Source organism: Dromiciops gliroides, chromosome 2, assembly GCF_019393635.1.
Source record: "Dromiciops gliroides isolate mDroGli1 chromosome 2, mDroGli1.pri, whole genome shotgun sequence".
Classification (NCBI taxonomy): domain Eukaryota; kingdom Metazoa; phylum Chordata; class Mammalia; order Microbiotheria; family Microbiotheriidae; genus Dromiciops; species Dromiciops gliroides.
This window is the reverse complement of record NC_057862.1, coordinates 136,520,441-136,539,674: the sequence shown is the minus strand read 5'-3', so window position 1 is coordinate 136,539,674 and position 19,234 is coordinate 136,520,441. Positions and strand designations below refer to the sequence as shown.

Below are 19,234 nucleotides of genomic sequence, written 5' to 3'. Positions count from 1 at the left end.
TAACAATATGATTATATACTTAGCCCTACTACTTATTGTACACAAGCCTGAAGCTCATTCACAAAGACTGAAAATATTGCCATACAATTATATCACAGGTTTCTTACATATAAGTTCATCTAAGTAAAAATAATTCACGTGGGTAAAAAACAAGCAAGGCCATAAATTAAAGTGGAAGAATCACTGAAAAATTAAATTAAAAGATCAATAAAACTGAACACATTTATTTGTTCCTTTTTTCCTAAACACCCAGAAAGTACTTTTTACATAATTAAAATGTTTTAGCTACTTTTGTGAAGGAATTATCTAGGGGCTATTTCACTCTGTACTGAAATGTTTCCTTTTTTAATTATGATAATTACATTTTATATCAACTATTGTTTGAAAAGTAGCACATTATAATCGAGGGCACGCTCGCCTCTGACCAATATTACCTGTCATTGAACCTCTTAGTTCTCTAGGAAACTCCCAAAACTAAGTTACAGACCGTTATTGGGAATACCCCACACTTGTAGGGCTATCAAAGGGATGAAATCACAAGTCTGGACTTAAATAAAATTAAGTGTTCTTTCATACCATAAACAAAGTTAGAATAGAGACTTGGCCTATGATGCCCTTCGCTAAGGGGAACTCCAGGATGCGGAAACTCCCTTTATCAAAGTAAGTTTGACCCTTCTTTCTTAGAGAGATGCCTGGAGCATCTAGAGGTTGTGGGGTTTTTTTTTTTTTTGTTGTTGTCTGCAGGGCAATGAGGGTCTAAGTGACTTGCCAGGGTCACCACAGCTAGTAAGTGTCAAGTGTCTGAGGCCAGATTTGAATTTGGGTCTTCCTGAATCAAGGCCGGTGCTTTATCCACTCCACCCACCTAGCTGCCCTAGAAGTTGTGTTTTGTTGAGGCGCATAGCTAGTAGAGTCAAAAAGCGACAACTGAACTCAGGACTTCCTGGTTCCAAGGCCAGTTCTCTATCCATTACCCACACATTCCTATCATATAACAAAATGGGTGATTATTTAACTGCTGCAAATATCATTTAGAATAGGACGTTTCCCATTAAGGTTAAAATAACAACTGTTTTGTTATAGATATGTTTAATTCCTATTTCAATTAAGATTCAATTAAGAGTCTAGAAAACTATAAATATTTGTTTTGTAAACTTCATGAATATTTTATTTTCTTTAGTGAATACATATCAGCTGGTCACCATATTTTCATATGGAGAGAATATCAATCTTCAAGGGGAGATTTTTATTTGTCCAAAACCACAGGATAATCTCATTTCAAAATTTTTAAAAAAACAATTAATTGCCCCGTCCCCCTTTCTACCTACCAGTTCATCGAATGCTTTTCATAAATATGTTGTCATAATTTTATAATATTTAAATTACAAAGCAAGTGGTTTTTAGGTCTAGTTTCTTAGCACTTTAATCTATTGCCTCATGCCCAAATTCTCCTCAACACATAATACAGTTGGAAGACCTAAATTTACAATCCTAACCTGTGTGCCTTTGGGGCCAAATCACCTTAACCTTTTCTGGTTCAAGGTTTCTTCATTTATAAAATAAGGAGGGTAGACTCAATCTCTTAAATTTCCTCACCTAGCCCTTCAGGTATAATAACAATGATACATTTTCAAAGTAGAGGACCTTTAATTAGGGTATGCTTTTTAAAATCTGCCAGTATTGTTTTCAGTTAGACAAAAGAGTGGAATGGTGTGTTAGGTAATAAAGGGTGGAGAGCCTTTAAATTACTAGGGCATCATCTTAAACACAAACTTGCTAAATTGCTCCTGAAAACTATATTTTTATCCACTATGAAAGTCATATAAGTAAAAGACCATATTCCTGGCTTTACCTTTTCCACATTTTCAGGGCTTAAAAAATAACTGGAAATTGTGCTAAGAAAATAAGAAGGTATAGTTTAGTTCTTCTACTCATCATAATGTCAGCTAAGCTGACTACGGAGAGGGGGAAAAGAAAAGTGAAGTTGCTAGATACTCTTTATTCTCAAGTTTTTAATTACTCTTCAATTATCTGAAAAGGATAGAATAGAGAAAACCAACCTCGTGGTTTGCGGTACAAATCTGTCCCAAATTTAGCTGGTATTTTATGTCATTATTACAAAATAAGTTTATCACCAATTCTTCATTGTGAGACAAGTCATTTTTCAGTAATATTCTGTCCAAACCTCTTGACTAAGGTATGTAATGTATGTGTGTGTGTGTGTGTGTGTGTGTGTTAAATGCAAAACATTATATGCAAACATTTTCCTAATTGTGATATTTCATTAAGAAGTAGAAGGGCTATCTTCATTCCCCAGAGGAAGCTGTGAACAAGGTCAAATAATTAGCTCTATGTAAATATATATTTTAAAAGAGTGAAGTTGAAAAATGGTTAAAACTTACCAAGGAGGCATCATACCCTTGCCTAGAAGGGGGGATAACTACTCGAAGGTCTGGTTTTCGATTGTTCATTCCAAGGTTTCCACCTCCAGGAGGAGGGGGAGATTTTGTAGGCATGTACTTTGCCTAAAACTATTTCCCCCCAGTAGATACCAACAGATTTGGAGATGCTCTTGAGTTTACAAAGCCATTCCTAGAAAATAAAAATATTAATCATTATAATGAGCAGAAGATCACTAGTAAATAGCAAAGATACCAACAAAAACCCCTTTCATAAGGGGAAACTAGCATCTTTTGACATTTAGCAGAACTGAAGGAAAATGGGGGGAAAGAATATGGCCAAAAGAGCTCATGTCTAATTAATGTTTTATGGATGTTTAATACTAGTGCTCCTTATCACCTAGTATCTGTCTGAATCACAAAACAATTCAGTGTGGTATGTATTGAAAATATTTATCATAATGGGGCTGAAATATTGGGAAGTTACCTAAGGGGTGAATGAGTAGATCTGAGGTACTTCACAACTAAAAATCTCTCTGAAGGTGGGCAACACACCTCTTTTTGCTACATAATTGAAAACAGTAGTTATTCACATAGAGCTTAAAGGTTGCAATGTATTTCATGTTGTGTTCTTAACTGATAATCATAATAGTGCTGTGGGTTAAGTACTACAGATAGTTCTAGTTTTATGGAAACTTTGTATTATATAAATGTGACTCTTATGTAAAGAATTCTGAAAAGAAAATGAATCCTGGATTCTGAATGAGGATCTCATTGAACTGCTAGCTGCAAAGACAGCAGAAGAATAACAGGAAGCTTTGGAACCTGAGGTCAAACCAAAAAGTTTCACCAACAAAACAACTGGCAGAAGCTTATCTCATCATTTGAGTGCATATTTTTTCTTATATTGAAAAGATGGATTCAAATACTTCAAGATATTTAAAATTCAAAGACTAGTTGAGGATAATAGTGCTTGCTATCATCGTAGGAAAAAAAGAGTCACAGTCCAACACCACTGTTGTGATCTTGGTAACTGGGATGTTATCTTGCTCAAGGCCCACTCTAAAAATCAACAAGATCATCTTAGAGAAGCAAAAGATGAGAGTTTAAAAGGCCACACAAAACTCATGCGGTTGCAAATCCACCCATAAAACAAGAATCTTCTCTGGAATCCCTTAAGTAGAAAACCACATAGTTTGATCAAAAGATCAATGCATTTAGAGGGGGCTTTATAATTCAGCTATAAAACTATGTATATACCATTTGACCTAGCAAATATCTATACTAGGTCTATATACCAAAGAGATTAAAAAAAGGGGGGGGGACTTATATGTACAAAAATATTTATAGCATAAATGTTGTGATAGCAAAGAATTAGAAACTAAGGGGATGCCCATACACTGGGAATAGCTGAACAAATTGTGATATATGACTATGATGAAATACTATTGTGCTATATAAGAAATAAATAGGATGGTTTTAGAGAAACATGGGAAGATCTACCATGAACTGATACAAAGTAAAGTGGGCAGAACTAGAACATTGCTACACAAGTAAGAACATCATTGTAAGGAAGATTGCCTATGACCCAGACAATTCCAAAAAAACCAACATGAAAAATGCTATCCATTTCCATAGAGACCAGATGAACTGAATATAGATTGAAGCATACTTTTTCACTTTATTTTTCTTTTTTTAGGGTATTTTGGGGGTATGTGCTTTCTTTTGCAACATGGCTAATATCCAAATGTTTTGTATGACTTCATATGTATAATGGATATCATATTGCTTTACTTCTCAATGGATGGGGGTGGGGCTGATGGAAGAATTTGGAACTCAAAAATTTTAAATGAATTCAAAAATAAAACTTAAAAAGAAAAGATATTGTGGGAAGTTTATGAAAAGTGGGATTTTGTCCAGTGGAGCCAAGATTGCCAAAAGAAGTCAGGAGGTTGCCTGAGCTCTCTCCAGGTTCCCTCAAAAACAACATTAAATCAAGCAAGAAATTCTGGAGTAATAGAACCCACACCAAGACAGAGTGAAACAATTTTCCAGCTCAAGATAACCTCAGAGGGACTTCAGGAAAGGTCGTCTCAGTTGAGTGGAAGGGGGAGCACAGTGCAGGCGGGGTGTCATGTCTGGGTGGGAAGCACTTAGCCATAGCACAGATCAGGAACACAAGCCTCTTGGTCCTGCCTCAGCAAATTAGTGTCACAGCAGGCCAGCTATGAGGCCATCAGCCCCAGTAGAGCAAGGAAAATTGTCAGCCTAGGAAATGGGCACAACAAGCATGACTAGGCCAAGACAAGCCAGCACAGTGGGTAAGCCATGAGTCTTAGAGGCCACAGCACAGAAAGGCAGCCAGTGCGAGAAGCTTGGGACAGTATACCCTATACCCCAGAAGCAGAGCTCAACTTTAATAGACAAAAAATAGGTTTAAAAAATGAGCAAAGAAAATTATTATGGCAACAGGGAAGAACAAAACATAAATTGAGAAGAGGACAATGTCAAAGTGACTATATGTGAAGCCTCAAAGGGAATGAATTGGTCTGAAGCCCAAAAAACCTTCTTGGAAGAGCTCCAAAAAGGGTTTTAAAAAATCAAATGAGAGAGGTAGAAGAAAAATTGGGAAAAGAAATGAGAGGTATGCAAGAGAGTCAACAGCTTAGAAAAGGAAAACAATTCCTTTAAAAGCAAGATTGAGCAAATGGAAAAAGAGGTACAAAAGCTAACTGAAGAAAATAATTCCTTAAAAATTAGGATGGCCAAGTGGAGGTTCTATAGATAAAAGATCAGTCAAACAAAAATCAAAGAATGAAAAATAGAAGAAACTGTAAAATACCTCATTGAAAAAACAACTGACCTGGAAAATAGATCTAGATAATTAAAGAATTACTGTACTACCTGAAAGCCATGATCAAAAGAAGAGCCTGGACGGGCATCTTTCAAGAAATTATCAAGGAGAACTGCCCTGATATCATATAACCAGAGGATAAAATAGTCATTGAAAGAATCCACTAATCATTTGCTGAAAGGGATTCCAAAATGAAAACTCAAGGAATATCGTAGCCACATTCCATAATTACCAAATCAAGGAGAAAAAACTACAAGCAGCCAGAAAAAAATAATTCAAATATCAAGGAACTACAGTCAGAATTACATAGGACTTTAACACTGAAGGATGGGAGGGATTTTGGAATATGATGTTCCACAAGGCCAAGGGGCTTGGATTACAACCAAGAATCAACTACCCAGCAAAACTGAATATAATCTTTCAGGGAAAAAGATGGAGAATGAGATTTTGAATCAATTAGGATGTAGAAGATTGCCTTACTTCACCTGGTGATCTCATCAGTTCCCATGGATTTAATTATTACTATCTCTATCCTGAGGATTCTCACATCTACCTATGCTCATTACCAAATTAATAAGTGGTGAAAGAATATGAACAGGTAGTTTTCAGATGAAGAAATCAAAGCTATCTATAGTCATGTGAAAATATGCTCTAAATAGAAAACATGCACATTACTGGCTAACATGACAGAAAAGGAAAATGATAAATGTTGGAGGGGATGTGGGAAAATTGGGACACTAATGCATTGTTGGTGGAGTTATAAATTGATTCAACCATTCTGGAGAGTAGTTTGGAAGTATGCCCAAAGGATTATAAAACTGTGCATACCCTTTGATCCAGCAATACCACAGCTAGAAATTTTTTTTAAAAAGGAGGAGGGAGTGGGGGAAACCTATTTGTACAAAAATATTTATAGCAGCCCTTTTTGTGGTAGCTAAGAATTGGAATTAGGGGCTGCCCATCAAATGGGGAATGGCTGAACAAGTTGGGGTATATAATTTTAATGGAGTATTATTTTGCTATAAGAAACGACAAGCAGGATGACTTCACAAAAACCTGGAAACACTTACTAAACTGATATAAAGTGAAGTGAGTCAAACCAAAACACTGTGACAAAGTAACCAATACTGTATGATGAATTGTGAATGACTCAGCTCTCCTCAGCAATACAATTATCCAAGACAATCCCATAGGAATCATAAGAAACATACTATCTGCCTCCAGAGAAGAACTGATGTCTAAATACAGACTGATGCAGACTTTTTACTTTCTTTCTCTCTTTCCTTCCTTCCATTTTTTTCTTGCACAAAATGATTAATATGGGAAAATATTTTATATGATTGTACATCTATAACCTATATCAGATTGCTTGCCATCTCAGGGAAGGGGGAGGGAGAGAAGAAAGGATAGAATTGGGACTCAAAAATAAAAAAAAAAGAACGTTCAAATTGTTTTTACATGGAATTGGGGAAAAATAGAATATTATTAATTTTTTTTAAAAAAAATCTACCTATCCTGTTCCACTGATCTTCAATTTTCACATCTCCAACTGCTTTTTGGACATCTCACACTGGATGTCCAGTAGACATCTTAAACTAAACATATCCAAAGTGAATTGATTATATTCCCTCCCTCCTAAACCCTTTTCTCCTCCTACCTTCCCTGTTACTACAGAGGGCAATAATATCTTCCACCTCCCTCAGGCTCCCAACACAGGAGTCATCCTGCATTCCTCACTATCCTTCCCCCACACCCTCCAATATCCAAGCTGTTGCCAAGGCCTTTCAATTTCAGGTTTGCAACATCTCTTAAATACACTGAACATGCATCCTCTCCTCTGACATCACCACCACTCTAGTGCAGGCCTTCATGACGTCACGCTCGGAATACTGAAACTGCGGCTTGTGGGCCTGCCTACTCAAGCCCTCTCCCCATTCCAAACTATCTTCCATTCTGCCAGCAAGGTGGTTTTTTCAAAAGTGCAGGTCCGGGAGAAGTTAGGTGGTGCAGTAGATAAAGCACCGGCCCTGGATTCAGGAGAATCTGAGTTCAAATTCAGCCTCGGACACTTGACACCTTACTAGCTGTGTGACCCTGGCAAGTCACTTAACCTCATTGTCCCGCCAAAAAGAAAAAAGTGGGGGGGGGGGAGAGAAAGAAAGGTACAGGTCCAACCATATCATTCCATTAGTCAATAAACTACAGTGGCTCCCTATTGCCTTCAGTTTAGCATTCAAAATCCTATGTAACCCAGCCCCTCCTACTTTTTTAGTCTTCTTACACCGTCATCCCCTCTCTATATTGGCTTTCTGGCTATTCCATGATGATGCTCTATCCCTCTACTTTGTGCATTCTCTCTGGCTGTCCTCAGGCCTGGAATTCTTTCCCTCATTGATTCTACCTACTGGCTTCCCTGGCTTTTCTTTCAGTCCCAACTAAAATCCCATCTTTTACAGGAAGTCTTTCTCTTAATACTCAAGAAGACCAATGACATCAGGAAGGTTTTGGGTGAGGCTCACTGGAATTCAAATGGAGCTACTGGAGTATACTTTTTGGTTGGGGGGGGTGAGGCAATTGGGGGTTAAGTGACTTGCCCAGGGTCACACGGCTAGTAAGTGTCAAGTGTTTGAGGCTGGATTTGAACTCAGGTCCTCCTGAATCCAGGGCCAGTGCTCTATCCACTGTGCCACCTAGCTGCCCCTGGTGTATGCTTTACCACTCTCTCCACTGATTGGCTAATAATTAGTTCCAGCCCAAGCCTGGGTTAGTCATTGTTTAGGTTTTGTTGGCTTAGAGTGAGTGTAAATAGCAACTGTTTCTGTGAGTCTTCCCTTCCCAGATTGTTTTTTTGTTGTGTTTTTTGGGGGTTTTTTTTGACTAGGTCAGAGGCTTTTTTTTGCCTCATTTCTTAGTTTTAATCTCTGAAAGAGTGCTGCCTCAGACAAGTTGAGACCCGGCAAAGACCTTAGATTAAAAAGGCCAGGTCTCCCACTGCATCCAGAGTCCTGATCTATATCTTTCCACTGGACCCAGATGGCTGTGGAGGAGAGAGTGAGGCTTTGTGACTTTGCACAGCCCTGCCTCACTTAAATCCAATTGTCAAGATATCACCTTCCTGACATCATTAGTTCTCTTGCAGAAGGACAAACAACAACAAAAAATAATACTACTGCCTTCCCTCTTAATTATTTCCAGTTTATCCTGTATATAACTGGTTTGTATTCATTTGCATGCTGTCTCTCAGGATGTTCCCCCGCCCTGGCCTCCCCCATTAAACTGTAAGCTCTTTGAAGGCAGGGACTGTCTTCTGCCTCTTTTTTTTTATCTCAACTGCTCTTAGCACAGTGCCTGGCATAGACCAGGTGCCTGATGAATGCTTACTGATGGATTTAGTGATAGTACAGATGATATTAGAAAACAAATTTGAAGTGTACCCAATCAGCACAGTTTCATGATATTCTCCAGCTCAATTCAGCAGCATGTGAATAGGAATGAAGTAGATGGTGGGAACCTTTATTTTTAATTCTTTAAAAGAGTTAATGTAAAATGCAATGGGATAAATTGGTGAAAAGTATAGTTTGTGAATTCTATAGTCCATCTAGGGAGAGGTTAAAAAAACTAGTTCTGGTAGAGAAAAAAGCTGTTGAAAACACAGCTATTTGAATGCCTTTATCATACTGTGAAAATATATCTGCATTATAGAGCTAAGAAACTGAAAAATAATTAAGATAAAGGGACATGCTGATAAGCCTTGTATGACTGTCATCTGCAGAATCACAGAACTGAGCATTGAGAGGGACCTCAATGGCTATTTAATGAAACTTATGACTGAAAGAAATCTATACTATACAATTTCTGACAAGTGGCCATCCAGCCTCTATTTGAGGTATCCAATGAAGGAGAAACCATTGCTCCTTCAGGAGTTAATTTCGTTTTTGAACAGCTCTAATTGCTGTTAAGTTCCCCCTTGACATCAAGGTTAACCCTTACTGCTGGTTCTGTCCTCTGGGGCCAACAGAATAACACAATATCTCTTCAATATGATAGCTCTTCAAATACCTGCATACAACCTCTAGCCCTCCCCTTTAATGCACTGCCTCTTCTGCAAGCTAAACATCTCCTGCTCCTTCAAACTATCATCATGTAACATGAATTCAAGGCTCTTTGCCATCCTGGTTACCCCTCTTTAAACTGAGGCACCCAAGGCTGAACATAATACTCTAAAAATGGTCCAATCAAAGTGGAGGAGTAAGGGGGGGCTATCTTTAACTTCCTTACTCCTATAAGTAAGCTATGACTCTCAATGAAGTCCAACATTTTTGGCTGCTCCATAATACTGTTAACACATATAGAGCTTGCAGTCCATTAAAACCTGCAGATCTTTTTTTTTTTTTTTGGGACAAACTATTCTCTAACCTAACCTTGTGCTTATTCCACCAGGATTTTTAGTTTTAGGTTTGAATACCTATAAAGACAGGAAGAAAAAAAAAGTGAGCTTACATGTGGGATGTGATTTTTGTACCTTCCTCTTTATTTCTGTGGTAAAAAGCACATCAGTTTTTGAAGGAGGACCACCCTTTCGGGGAAGAGACCAATGGCCATGCATGGGCTACGCATGCCAGCCCGGCTGCTAAGCACTCCACTTCTGGGGTGCGAGCTTTAAAAGGCAAGGAGAGAACGAAAGTGAGGTCTCTTTTTGGCTCTCCTGGTTCGCTGGCTGCGCGGCACAGACAGATGCTGACTGGAGTTTGACTCGGCTTGCCGTAGCAGCACGTGCTTGACGCGGCTCTCTCCCCCCAAAGGTGGCCTTGGGCTTTTTTGGTGAGTTTTATACGGAATATAGACTAAGCTTAGACTTAAGACTATTTGTTTTGTATTTCTACTTTCCTATCCCTCTAATCAACATCACCTTATAATTTCCAAACAATAAAGCTCTAACTATAGACCAGAGGCTTCTTCCATTTACTAGTCTGGAGATAAATAAGGGAAAGTTACAAAGGGAGGTTAATACTCTAGTATCCAATTTTAAATTCACAGTTCTCCAGCTTCCATGAAGAATCAGTTTCTGAACTACTGGGGCTAACTTGTAATTTCAATATTTCTTTGCTCCTACTTAATTCTGATCCCTCCTCCTCATAATTCATAATATAACTGTGAATGACACATCTTAAGACATTAAGCAGTCAGGTTCTACTTTGGGGCATAGTAACTTAAACTAACTTTGAGACAATATCCTGCATTCTCTTTTCATATATTTGGGTAGTTTTTGTGTTGACTGGCCTGATTCTCCTTTCCTATACAAGTATATACACAGTCATTTCTTATAGCCCTTATTAGATCCTACTGAGGGTCTTCAGAAAACATTTCATGTTTTTAATAGTGCTGCTAAAACAATAACCTACTCAAAACTGCACCTCCTGAGAGACTATTCTCATTTAAGAGCAAGATAGAGGGATTCAAATACTTTGCATGCCAAGGGATTAAGCTACAGTATGTTTAGTATACAAATGTATTGTTTGCTTTTTAAAACTATGTTCATCCATCCTCCCTCTCCCCACAACCAGAAAAAAAAGGACTAATTGCAGCATCACATGTCTATATAATTGTATCAGAACCTTTCAAAGAGTAAGTGTTCCTCTTAATATTAAATATCAAAGATATCCATGTTTAATACATACTTTCTCATAACAATAATCATATAATTCTATTTGCTACAGGAGACTATTCGCTTAATTGCATTCAAACCAAAAGGACGAATCAATATACATGCCTATCCACTCTTTTAAAAACCCCAAAGAATTTTCAAGATAATGCAAAGGAAACACATTACATTTAGAGTACTGAAATCTCATGGGGTTTTTGCACTTCTACAAGTTTCTGAGCTAGAATATACTCAGGAAAATCAGATTACAAATAGAGTGAAAGGGGAGCTAAAAGCATTGTATTTTTTAATGTAAGGTCAGGAACTAGAAGTAGATAATGATTACAGGGTGATGTAAGTGTCTGGCAACTTGCCATATTCAAGTTATAACCATCTTTATATAGCACAGAGCAGTGATATTTTCAGAAAACTTTTTCAATTCTAATTAATTTCTTTAAATGACAAAAAGGATATTAATAAAATGTAGATAATTGGCATAGGTTGCTAACTTGATTTTTATTATACCATAACTAGTATCTAATTTTCAAGGTAAAATGTCTAACACTCATATCTTACATGTTTGGAAAAAATAGTCTATATTTCAAAATAAACGAACAACTTTATTTTGGTTAAAATTGTTCTTTACGTTGTGCTAACTTATAATAACAAAAAATGACAATAATCCATCTTTAGCAACATTGCCACATGAATGCCCTCTCCAGAAAATTATGCTGCATAATCTCATTAATTGTTCTACAACTACAGATGTACATTCCAATTCACGGTCTGGCTTATCTTTAGGTATATAAATCCCATCAACTGAAGCAAAGCATCTTTGGCTGGAAAGTGCTTTATGTTCTTATTACTACTATTCTAAGAATAATTTGTAGTCCAATGAAGCCATTAATCTTTTCTGTGATTTCATTTTAGGAACTGAATGGATATGCAAATTTTAAATGATGCTCTGAAAAGGAATTCATTCAATGTAAGGTTAAGGAGTCATTTTGTCATTAATATGTGGTTTGTTTTTTTGCCAATAAATCTGTATGCTATATAGTTGAAAAAAGCAAAAATACATTTAAAAAGCATAGTCTTAAAAAGTACAGTCATTTGTATAACAAAATTATAGCTTAGGCTTTTGAAGTAAAAGTATCGATAATATGGGAGTTCTAAAAAAAAATATGGAACAGCCATACATTTTTATTAGCACTAAAGATTCAGTGTAAGCCCCCTTGCAGTTTACAATCTAAGACAAATAATACTACAAGCAAAGGAATGGCATACAATCAACGAACAAAAATTTATTAGGAAGCTACTCTGTTCCAGTCACTGTGCTAGGCAATGGAGGTACAAATAAAAAATAAAATGATGTCTATTCAACACCAAACGAACCAACACTTAGTTAAGACTGTAAAGCAGTAATATCAAATACATGTCAAGGATAAATGCAATTTGTGGAAGAAAGGAGAAGTTCATAATTGGAGTAAATGTATAAGAATCTAAAACAGCTGTAGGAATATAAAGTTTAGAAAGGGCACAAGCTTTCAAATAACTGATAAGCAATTCCTCCTTGAAACTTTCCTCTCTTGAATTGACAGTACTTCTTCCTAACTCTTATTGCTCCATATACGTTATGACTATTCTTTCTCTGGATATCCCCCATGAATTCATCACAGGTCTTCAAGTTTCTCAGCACAACATAGTACACGAAGTCTCTCCTCAAAAACTTTTTAGTTGTGTGACCCCAAACAAGTAAATTAACCTCTTTCAGACAGTTTCCTCATCTATAAAATGGTGATATGATCCTCATATATGAAAAGAGCACCTAAGTCACAGATTATTGTAAAGATCAAGTAAGAATATATGTAAACTGTCTTGCAACCCTTAAAGCACCACATAAATGTTAGCTGGCAACACCATCACCATCATTTTGCACTGATACTTTTATAGGTTCCCATGGCTTCAAATCTAACATATGTATCTCCATCTTTGACTTATTTTTCTGTGTTTTCATCTCACATCTTCAGCTATTTGCTGATTGTTTCAAAACTCAATGTGTCTAAAAAGGAACTCATTATTTGTGCCCCCTTCCCCTTTAAAACATATAGAGTTCCTTCTCCCGGATTCTCTATTTCTGTTACTTTTAATCATTGTCACTAATGATAATAGTTATTATGTTTAAGATCCCTTCCCCAGGGGCAGCTAGGTGGCGCAGTGGGTAGAGCACCAGCCCTGGATTCAGGACTCCCTGAGTTCAAATCCGGCCTCAGACACTTGACACTAAACTAGCTGTGTGACCCTAGGCAAGTCACTTAACCCTCATTGCCCTGCAAAAACCAACCCAACAAACAAAAACACAAAAAACAAAAAAGATCCCATCCCAACTCACTAAATAAAATGTACATTCTTTAAGACCAAAAAAACTGCATTCTTCAAGATTACTAATAATCTCTTCCTTGCCAAATCCAATGGCCTTTTCTCAACCCTCATTCTCCTTGACCTCTCTGTAGCCTTTGTTTTTTTCTTTTTGTTTTGTTTGGTGAGGCAATTGGGGTTAAGTGACTTGCCCAAGGTCACACAGCCAGTAAGTGTTATGTGTCTTGAGGCCGGATTTGAACTCAGGTCCTCCTGACTCCAGGGCCGGTGCTCTATCCACTGTGCCACCTAGCTGCCCCCTCTCTGCAGCCTTTGACACTATTGATTACTCTTCCTTGACACTCTCTTCTTTCTAGGTTTTTGGATACCACTCTCTTCTGGTTCTCTTCCTACCTACCTGACTGCTTATTCTGTCTCCTTTGTTGGTTCTTCATCCAGATCATGCCCTCTAACCATAGGTGTCCCTAAGGATTCTGTCCTGGACTCTTTTGTCCCTCCATAATATTTTACTTAGAAATCTTATAAGCTCCCATGGATTTAATTACCACCTCTATGTTGATGTTTCTCAAAACTACCTTTCCTACCCCATCTCTCTGCTGAGTTTTAATCTCACAAATACAATTGCCTTTCAATTTTCTCAAACTGGATATCCAGTAGATATTTTAAATATCCAAAAAGAGCTTATTATCCTCCCCACTAACCCAGCCCCCTCACCTCAACCTCCCTACCTCAAGCTCACAACCTAAGAGCCATCTGGAATCATCACTACATCCTCTCCCCTCCCCCCTGCAATCCACATCTGTTGCCATGTCTCATGATTTCACCTTGGAATACGCCTCCTTCTCTCTTCTGACACTGATACAACTCTGGTAGAGGCCCTCATCACATCACACCCTAATTACTGCAATAGCCTGATAGTGGGTTTGTCTGCCTTAAGTCACTCTCTACCCCAATTCATCCTCCATTCAACCACTAAACTATTTTTCCTAAAGCATGTCACCACCTTTCCCCCCATTTCACAATAAATTCCAGTTGCTTCCTATCGCCTCCAGGAACAAATGCAAAATGCTGTTTGGCATTTAAAACTTAATAAAAAGAGTAACAATACTTGACACCTACCCACCCCCCATTCCACATATCTAGTCACCAAAACTTTATCAATTCTACATCCACATCTCTGACATCCATTTACTTCTCTACTCACATGACCACCTTATACTTTAGGCTGTCATTACCTCTCTCCCAGGCAAAAAACTCTCCTAACTGGTGTCTTTCCTTCTAATTTGCCACACAATTACCAAAGTGATTTTCCTAAAACACAACTCTGACAATGTTACTCCCCTGCTCAATAAACTCTAGTGGCACTCTAATACCTCTAGATTGAAATACAAATTCTACTTTTTGGCATTTTGAATCTTCACAAGCTGGATCCAACTTAATTTTGTAGGTGTACTACACATGACTTCTCAATCATGCATTCTTTGATGTAGCTGAACTGGCATTCTCTCTTTGTTTCCTACGCCTGAAAAGTCTTTGATCCTTCCACTTGCCTCTTCAAATCTCTAGATTTCTTCAAAGTTCAGTTCCAAGTACATGAAGCCTGTAATGATTTTTTTCAGTTGCTAGTGCCTGCTATTTATTTTGTATGTACATACTGAATGTGTATATGTTGTTTCTCCAATAGAATGTAATCACCTTAAGGGTAAAGGTTATTTAATTTTTCTTTTTGTAGTCTAGCAATTGGTAAGGGTTTAATGAATGCTTGTCAATTAATTGGACATTTATGACATATTGGCTTGTTTGTACAGCTATCCCAATTTTTCTAAAAATTTCTGTCTTCAGGTTCATCTCAAGTACCATTTCCTCCATGAAGTCTTCTATAACCCCTTGTTGTTTAGTTCACTTTCACTCCTTAATTTACCTTACAGTATATTTGTTCGGACATATTGTACTCCCCCAGTAGAAGGTGTGTTCCTTGAGAGTATGGGCTGTTTTTTGTCTTTGTATCTCCAGTGGTTAGTATAAATGGAAAAAAAAATAATAAGCATCTGCTATGTGCAAAGCACTGTTCAAAGTTCTGTAGATACAAATCTAAAAGTGAAGAGACTCTCCTCTCAAAGAGCTCATATTATAATGGGAACAGGCCCACACATACAGATGGAAAGACTCCTAATGGTCCTAAGGGTGCTGCAGAAAAGCAGGCAATCATCTATTTTTACTGTCATTTCAGTGATAAATCAAATGCTTTTGGTGTGAACCAATTGACAGTGCCAAGGACTTTGGTGTCCAGGAATTTTTTCTTTGTGTTCAGTAGCATGGCTATTGAGGAGGTCCCTGGTTTTAGTAATCAGAGAAACAGTTGCTAGGTCACAGATCTGCAGGGGTTGTTTCATGCAGTGATGGCTGCACGGGATGGGCTTGAGGAGGATTGATGGCCAGGGGAAGGGAGCACTAACATTCAGAAACTCTTGGCCTCATCTGGCTTTCAGTAACAATTAGTCAGTGCTGGTGAAGGTGGTGGTAAAGAAAAAGGTGAACCCTTCTCCAGGGAATTGCTCCCCTTAACAAAAACTGTGGGGCAAGTGGAACGTGGGGCTGGTGGTCTGGGTGACATGCTAGTCCCAGGGCTCCTGGTCTGTGTCCTGAGTTATCTCCATTTAGAATGAGTGGTCTGATACACCTGGTGAATGCTGCCCTTGTCTCTCTCTAAGGGTGCTCATGGCATTTCAGTTAGGCTGTTTTGCCCTAAAACATCTTGTAAGAAGAAGACTCAGTAAATCTTTTGGCAAATTTCTCCAGTTATTACTATGGCCACAATAAATTTTAGCTTCAATGAAATAAGAAACGGCTTAAGAAACTAATGACCCAATTTATTTGTGCAATTCTAATAACATTAGAAAATAACATTCTAAGAGTTCCGGGGGAACTCATGATAGAAGAGGATCTCCAAATCCAGGAAAAAAAAACCAAAACATTCTGATAGATTTTGATTTCAGGAATAGAGATGTAAGCGGAAGAAGCTAAGTAATTATACAGCAGGTCTATGGAAGGGATGTTTTGAGTACAGGATTTCTGAATATTACTTTATTGTCTTTAAATTTACATTCATTATACTTCTCTTCCTTAAGGCTAAGCATTAATCCTTTAATTGCAACTAGTTCAAATTCTGTTATTACAATTTGCATAGAACCAACAATTCTTTTGCTTTCAACTTCAACGTGTTTTAGTGGCATTGCAAATATGATATATTAGTAATTAGCAATTTATCACTCAGTAATCCTTTACTACAGAAAATTAAACATGTATATATATGAACATCACCCTTTTCTATATAGCACTTCCCTTGACTTCAATACTTTTGATCATCATATCACTCACTATCTTCCCAGGCACTCCGGCTTGGAGCTTTAGTTTCATTTTTGACTCTTCCCTTTTCCTTCCATATCCTCATCAGTTGTCAAGTCCTATAGATGCTTCTTATATAAAGTCTTTCACTTTACATTTCACTTTCACCACCCTGGTTCAGCCTTTCCTTAACTTTCTCCTGGGCCACTATAGTAGCCTCTATAACTAGTTCCTGCCTAGTTTCTCTTTCTTTCAATTAATCCAATGTATTGTGTTAGAATGATTATTTTGTTATCCTGGTTAGAAAACATCATTGCTTGCTAACTTATAACAGAATTAAATGCATATTTGTTAGTAAGACATTCAAGACCTCTATGGTCTGGCCCCAATCTACTTTCTTATCCTTATTCCCAGAAATTCTTTTTTCATAATACCCTGTACTTCATTCCAACCTAATCAGGCCCTAGGATTTTTTTATTTCTATGCCTATGTTTATGGCTTAGTTTGCTTTTGGCTAGTAGAGTCTCATTTCTGTCTGACAAAAATCCTTCCAACTTCATCCTTTAGGTCCAGAGAAATACCTTTTCCTCCATGGAACATTCTGCGAATCCTGCCCTCCAGATGTGACTCTTTCCTTAACTTATTTCTCTCTCACTTAAGGCTCATATTTCTTTCTAAAGCTTTGGTACAGTGGAAAAGACTCTTAGACCAAGGAGATGTAGGTTTAAATCCTAGCTCTGACTTAACCACCTTAATGGCCTTGGGCAAGTAAACTCATATGCTGAATTTGTTTTCTTATCTGTAAAATAGGAAAAAATACCAATAGACAATGTATAGGGTTATTATGAGGAACAAATAAGAGGATGTTTCTGTTTTTTTTTTTAATTGTGAAACATTTTAGAAATATCAAACCACTAAAATTTTTATTTAATTTTTTTCCTGTGGAAATCTTACATTACCTATTCTCAATGTATCCCTATCCCCTTCCTGTGCCCAGAAAGTCATGTCTTAGAAACAAATAACAAAAGGGGAAAAAAGAATTTAAGCAAAACTAAAAACAACAACAAACAAAAACTTACTTGAAAAGGGTGATACTATATGCACTGTTTCATACATTTAGTCCATCACCCCCCTGCCTTGTCTTCTGGTTCTAAGCTTTGGGAAATCTGCCAGTGTTTTTTTTTTAATGTTATACTACAGATACATTGTTTACCTTTCCACTACACTATAAATCCTGTAGAACCTATGTGAGGGCTTTAATTAACTTTTAACACTTTACATCATGCCTTGGTACCTGATTATTGGTCAGTGTTTGCTGAACAGAATCTGATAACACAATGTTCACACATTTAGAGGGAGGAGTGAAGTGGAGTGAGAGTGTGAGTGTGAGTGTGAGAGTGAGAGTGTGAGTGTGAGAGTGAGTGTGTGTATGTACAGGAAATCTGAACGGTCATTGCAAACACAGAAACTGATTCACTCTGTGCTTAGCCAAGTTTTAGTAAAAAATTTTAAAGCCCAAAGCATTTATACACACAGTAAAAATGTTCCCTTGCAAAATTCAGGATCCCTAAAAAATGCAATTGGAAACAAAGCCCTAAAAGTTCTCTATGGTAACAAAATAATTTTGTTGAACGACAACCTATACCTATGAATTTATAAATTAGGAATGAGATCTCTACAATTTCCCATCCAAAATTATAAAAAAGATAATCTCCAAATGACATCTACAAATAAGAGTTGCTAAAATGGCCAAAAGTAACATTACTTAATGAGAATTCTTGGTTCTTTTTTATTTACAAACTGCAAAGATTTAAAAAATGTTTTTAAAATTCAATTTCATTTAAACACATTCAGTTCTGGGATTTATTAGTCCAAAAACATAAGCCAAATTTAAAAGAAAACCATTTTTGTGCATTTAAAAAGCTACTCTATTTAGATCTTAACAGGATGAGTTACATGTGAAATATATGGATCTCAGTTTAAGTAACTTTAATTGAAGATAAATTTGACAAGTAGACATACATATGTACCATCAGGGTCTGGAATCCAGGGCAATAGGAAGACATTAATAGGCCAGAATGGAATCTAACCTCTTTATTTTTATTTTCTTTTTAGTTGAACAAAGCTTGATTTATAAAGAATGGAGGTCATGTAGAGGGAGAAAGGCACACACAAAAAAACACAGAATGAACAATGGAAAAAAATGGGACTGACTGGTACACCAGCATCAGGTTACAGTAACTGAAATGAAAAAAAAAGTTTATAAGCACCTACTACAGGGACCCCAGTAGTGAAGTCTGGCTCTATCATCAATACAGATAAAGAAACTGGGACACGGGGCCCAGATGTTGTGACTTCACCAGATTTACACAGTTATTAAAGAGTCTAAGAGAGAATTTTTCCCATTTATTTTCATTTTTATTCTGAACTTAAGAATCAAATAAAATGAGCATTTCGAATATGTTTTTTGGTTTGGTTTTTTTTGGGGAGAGGCCATTGGGATTAAGTGACTTGCCAAGGGTCACACAGCTAGTAAGTGTTAAGTGTCTGAGGCTGGAATTTGAACTCAGGTCCCTCCCTGACTCCATGGCGGTGCTCTATCCACTGCGCCACCTAGCT

At 37.2% G+C, this 19,234-nt stretch overlaps 1 protein-coding gene across 1 annotated transcript in view; it reads right to left on the bottom strand.

Moving 5' to 3' along the window:
* MEF2A (myocyte enhancer factor 2A) overlaps positions 1-19,234 on the bottom strand; it is a 224,415-nt gene that overhangs the window by 18,989 nt on the left and 186,192 nt on the right. Inside the window, 2 exon segments of the mRNA XM_043982784.1 lie at positions 2,403-2,425; positions 2,427-2,592. Of these exon segments, the coding sequence (XP_043838719.1) occupies positions 2,403-2,425; positions 2,427-2,592 (189 nt within the window).